General features: G+C 20.3%; 1 protein-coding gene across 1 annotated transcript in view; it reads right to left on the bottom strand.

The window, feature by feature from the left end:
• LOC122504653 (cytochrome b5 reductase 4) overlaps positions 1-6,000 on the bottom strand; it is a 31,214-nt gene continuing 25,214 nt past the window's right edge. Inside the window, exons 9-11 of the mRNA XM_043615847.1 lie at positions 2,085-2,171; positions 1,852-2,010; positions 1-694 (exon numbers count right to left, since the gene is read on the bottom strand). Coding sequence (XP_043471782.1) covers positions 640-694; positions 1,852-2,010; positions 2,085-2,171 — 301 coding nt within the window. The 3' untranslated portion in view covers positions 1-639. The remainder of the gene's footprint in view (positions 695-1,851; positions 2,011-2,084; positions 2,172-6,000) is intronic.

Here is a 6,000-nt window from a genome sequence, read left to right as displayed (position 1 = left end):
TTTTAGAATATTGGTTTATTTCTAAACTTTCAGGAAGAATGGTCGAAATGATTAATTAATTATTAGAAAATAGATTACGATCTTGCACAGTTATTTACTTTTTATCATGTTCCCGTAATTCCTCCAGGTACTTAAGTTACATTTATTTCACTACAAACTAACAAATTTCGAAATAGCTTTTAGAATAAGTGCTTCTGAGTGGTTATCCATTAGAATTTTACGCGACATCAAAAATTCATCAAAAAAAAGAAGGTAGAAAAAAATTAATAACAATAATTTGCAAAGCTCATGAATATCAATAAGTAAAATGGAAGATATTTGCCAAAGTTCTTTGAAGTTTGTTTTCAATAAAAAAAGATTCCAGTCGGTCAGTTTTTTAAACAAAATAATTGTGATAAATAAATTATTTAGTATTAATTAACTTAAAAATTAGTAGACCTATTTGTAAAAACCTGAGAGAATGCTCACTAGTAGTGTATAGAATATTTTTCACGTATTCCTCAACTATATAATATATATTAAATTAAAAGTATTCATTTCTAAAAATTTGCGAAATTTTTTTTTTCATTCATAGACGCAGTGGGCAAACATTTAGGTCCTTTTCTTTCTTAATGTTATCTCTAATTTATGTCTAAAAATTTAGTCGTCAAATTCGTGCATTTGCGACGAGCTCCATCCAATATTCATCAGTAATCTGAAAATTACACATTATTAGTGAAAAATTTTAATATAATAAATAAAAAATATACAAAAAATATATCTTAAATAAAAAACAAAAATAACTTTGAAAATTTTAACTTTAAAACTAACCATAAAAAACTAATAAAAAAACTTATACGAATAAATAATAATGTTAATAACAATAAATAACAAAAATGTTAAAAATAATGAAAATACAGTCAACTCTCGATAATATTTGAATCTCACGAGACATAAAAAAATAAAAATTATCGAAGGTTTTATTTATCGAATGATTTTAGTATTAAAATATTTTCTACGGACCCAAAATCAACTTCAATTTATCGAAACATCAATTATCGAGAGATGACTGCAGTAACAAAATTAGTAAAAATAATGACAAAAATAATAAAGGTTCCAAAAAAAAAACAAAAACAATGACAAAAATATTAAAAACAAAGAAGGAAAGAATAAAAATAACAAAAACAACAATGACAAAATTAACAAAAATAATAAAAATTATGACAAAAATGATAGAAATAATAAAAATATTAAAATTAAAAATAAAGAAGAAAATAATAAAAAAAAACAAAAACAATGACAAAAATGATAAAAATATTAAAAACAAAGAAGAAAGGAATAAAAATAACAAAAACAACAATGACAAAATTAACAAAAATAATAAAAATTATGACAAAAATGATAGAAATAATAAAAATATTAAAATTAAAAATAAAGAAGAAAATAATAAAAAAAAAACAAAAACAATGACAAAAATGATAAAAATATTAAAAACAAAGAAGAAAGGAATAAAAATAACAAAAACAACAATGACAAAATTAACAAAAATAATAAAAATGATAAAAATAATACAAATATTAAAAAAAAAGAAGAAAAATAACAAAAATTAGGACAAAAATAATAGAAATAATAAAATTGATGAAAACAAGAATAAAAGTGAAATAAAAATGACATTAATAAAGAAACGCTAATGTTTTAATTTAAAAAATCATATCGCAATGCAATTATTACACTGCTCTTCATTTAATTCAAAATACACTGAAACTCGAGTAATTGAGACACTAATACATTCTTCCAAAATCACGTCTCAATAACTCGAGTTCAACTGTATTAAAAAAAAAAAAAAAAAAAAAAAATCAGAATTCAACCCACGTTTTTGCAGTTTCCATGAAACCTTTTGGACCGCATGAGAAGATACAAGCTTGCTTAACTGGATTGCCAATTAATTCGGACATTAATTCACTCGAAATTTCTCCCTTCCTTCCATTCCAAGTATCATTAGGTTTTAACAATACTTGCGTTACTTTCAACCTAAAAATAAGAAAGAGAAAACAATTTATAATTTGCCACATAGATAAAAAAAATTTCTAAAGAATATAACTTACTTTTTATCCGCAGAAACTCGCTCTAATTCTTTAGAATAAAAAATGTTGTCTTCATCTTTGTTAAAATTAACCAAATTTACTAAAATTCTGTAAAGAGAGAGAAAGAGCGATTTTTCATAATGAATAAATGAGAATTATGTAGAATATTTAATAAAGCAATTATATAGCAGAGAGGATTTAAAGCAATTTGCAAAGCGTCGACGATAAAAAAAAAGAAAAAAGATTTTAAAAATTAAAAGAAATAAAATCAATAAACAAATTAATACATAAATTTCAGATAATTGTAAAGAAATTAAATTATTATAATTTATAAAAATTATAATTTACAGACAATTGTCAATGAATTGAATTGAATGAATGTCTCAAGGGAGATGAAAAAATTCAAATTATCGAATGATTTAGAATAAAAATTTTTTCTAAGAGACAAAAGTTAACTTTAATTTTTATCGAAAGGTCAATTATCGAGAGATGACTGAAATTGTAAAAATAAAATAAATACATAATTATAAATATAAAATAAATTTGAAGTAGTAAAAACGTTTACTAATTTACATTCGTGATTGACTTTTTGTTTTTGAAGTAGTACATTTTACTAATAAATTAGTAGAAATTACTGTTCATTAGTAAAATAAACTTTTTGCTTTTGAAGTAGTAAATTTTACTGATAAATTAGTGGAAATTAGTATTTAGTAAAATTACCTACTATAAGTAAAATTTACTAATTCAAAAACTAATAGAGAGTCACTAATTAAAATTATAAAAATTTTTACCAATTCAAATTTTGGAGAATTAATTCCCACGTGAAACGATTCTATACGAAAACCGTAAAATAAAGTAAAATTAATAAAAAAATTTTTTAATTAAAAAACTACAATAATAAGAAAATGATAATAATTATAATGATATTATAATATTATAATAATAATAATTAAAAAGTATAAAAAACTGTTACCAAATCCAATTGGATTTGGTAAAAGATTAACAGTTGTTTATTAGCTAAGTATTTTTTTCCATGTAAAAAATTAATAAAAATAATTAAAAATTAAAAAAAATATAATAAGGAAATTTTAAAAAATATAAAAAACTGTGTTACCAACTTCAATTGGAGTTGGTAACAGTTTAACAGTCTTTTATCAGCTAAGAATTATTTTTTGTGTAAAATTAATAAAAAAAATTTTAAATTAAAAAAAATAATAAGGAAATATTAAAAAGTATAAAAAACTGTGTTACCAAATCCAATTGAAGTTGGTAATAGTTTTTTATCAGCTAAGGATTTTTTTCCGTGTAAAATTAATAAAAAAATTTTAAATTAAAAAACTATAATAATAAGGAAATAAAATTAAAAAGTATAAAAAACTGTTACCAAATCCAATTGGAGTTGGTAAAGGATTAACAGTATTTTATCAGCTAAGGATTTTTTTCCGTGTAAAATTAATAAAAAAATTTTAAATTAAAAAACTAAAATAATAAGGAAATAAAATTAAAAAGTATAAAAAACTGTTACCAAATCCAATTGGAGTTGATAAAGGATTAACAGTTTTTTATCAGCTAAGGATTTCTTTCCGTGTAAAATTAATAAAAAAAGAATTAAAAATTTTAAAAAATGTAATATTAGGGAAATATTAAAAAGTATAAAAATATGTGTTACCAACTCCAATTGGAATTGGTAACTGTTTAACAGTTTTTTATCAGCTAAGGATTTTTTCCGTGTAAAATTAATTAAAAAAATTTAAAATTAAAAACTATAATAATAAGGAAATAAAATTAAAAAGTATAAAAAAAACTGTTACCAAATCCAATTGGAGTTGGTAAAAGATTAACAGTTTTTTATCAACTAAGGATTTTTTCCGTGTAAAATTAATAAAAAAAGAATTAAAAATTTTTTAAAATATAATATTAATGCAATAATATGAAAAAGTATAAAAAACTGTTACCAACTACCAATTAGAGTTGGTAACAGTTTAACATTTTTTTTAAATTTATCGAAAACTCTACAAAAATATACTATCTAAATCTGAATTAATAGAAAGTTACTAATGAAATGACGAAAAGTCTTCCACTAAATGATTTAGTAATAATTTTACTAACAAACAGTGAAATTTTACTAATTTATTATTAGTAGATTTTACTGATTGCTTAGTAGAATTCTACTAACAATTAGTAGAACTGTTTTATTAATAGTCGATAAAACAGTTTCACTAATTCATTTAGTGAAATAAGTGACTTTCAATTAGTGGAATTCTACTAAAACATTAGTAAAATTTTACTAAAAATTAGTAATATTCTACTAATTTAAAAGGGGAAAAGTTTTTTTAGAGAGTAGGTTGCAAAATAAAAATGAATACTTAAAAAAAATACATTATAATAATCGTAAGTTTCCTTTCCGTTAGCAAATTATCTTCATTCATTTGTTTGTTTTGAAAATTAAATTTTGTGGGTTAAGTATTGGCATTTTTTATATTTTTTAATGTCAAACTTTTTAATGTGTTCTGATGTGTTTCAATGGTTATGTTTTATATTATTATGTGTTTAATTCAATTTTTAACTTTTCAACTATCATTCATTCTGAAGGTAAATACTTTTTTATAATTTAATTAAATGTATTATATAATTTAATGTTAACATTATTTCTATATTATTAAAAAAAAGTTATTTGATATAACATTCAATTGAATTTTATTTTCATAAATTGCTTAATTACAGAATATTTAGTTTTTTAACTTTTTAATAATTTTTTAACTTGCAAAACTCTAAATACTGTAATTATTAAAAATATAATATTTATTTTCAATAATTTTTGACAGATATAATTATTATTAAAAATAATTTCTATATTATTAAAGACTACAACATAAATTTAAATTATCAAAGTATATTTTACAAAATAGTCATTTAATACAATTTTTATTTCTTATAATTTTTATTACATAAAAATATTGTTTAATATAATGTTAATTTTATAAACTTTTAACATTTTTTTATGTTTTAAATTAATACGTGATTCACAGAATATTCAACTAATCAATGAAAATATATTGTCAATTTTTTCAATTAAAAATATATTACATCAAATATCTTTTCTCTATATTTAAATAATGTTAACATTAAATTATGGACACATACCTGCCGAGTAAATGATAATTATAAAGTTAAAAATTCAATTAAACAACCAATGTATAGAATTAAAATTTTGGGGCTATGGTACGCCTAAAATTCGCCTGGCATTTTTTTTCGTTGTTTCTAAAAACAAATTTAGAATTTTTTTTAATTTGATGCTTCATTATATTATATTACATCTTGTAATTAAATAATTAATGCAAGTTATAATTAGTATTTTTACTACAGATTTTTTGTTTTCCAAAGAAATTAGAATTAAAAGTTCATGTTTAACTTTATCATTTTCAATTAATTTAATATTTTGCAATTATGTTAGATTCGAAAGATACGAAATTCTTTATTTAAAAAGCTAAATGAATAATTATTTTTTTAATTTTTAGAATAATTAAAAGTTTCGTTATCAAAATTATTTTTAATTTTTAAATTATTTGGAAAATAAAAGTATAAAATATGTAACAATTTTTGCGATATTCAATTTTCTTTGTACAACATGAAAGTTTAACAGCAGTAATAGCATTTTAACAAAATTTATCGGATTCACTTGTAATTCGTTTCTAATGCGTTAAATTTGACATTAAATTTTAGAAATTCAAAATAGAACTTCCTTTTCAGGATTCCTACAGAAATCCGAATTTAAAATTCTATATACCTTTTCGATGATTTCCAGGTCAAATTTTTACGAAATTCCAGTGGAATTTTAAATCTAATTTCAATATTTTTGGGCTCTTTAAAAACATTTTACTTATTTAATAGTCTCCACCCTTTGGTAAAAATTCTAAAATTATCAAAATTTATAAAA

The sequence above is a fragment of the Leptopilina heterotoma genome, unplaced genomic scaffold (genome assembly GCF_015476425.1).
Source record: "Leptopilina heterotoma isolate Lh14 unplaced genomic scaffold, ASM1547642v1 Lhet_31, whole genome shotgun sequence".
Classification (NCBI taxonomy): domain Eukaryota; kingdom Metazoa; phylum Arthropoda; class Insecta; order Hymenoptera; family Figitidae; genus Leptopilina; species Leptopilina heterotoma.
This window is presented reverse-complemented; position numbering and strand designations above follow the sequence as displayed.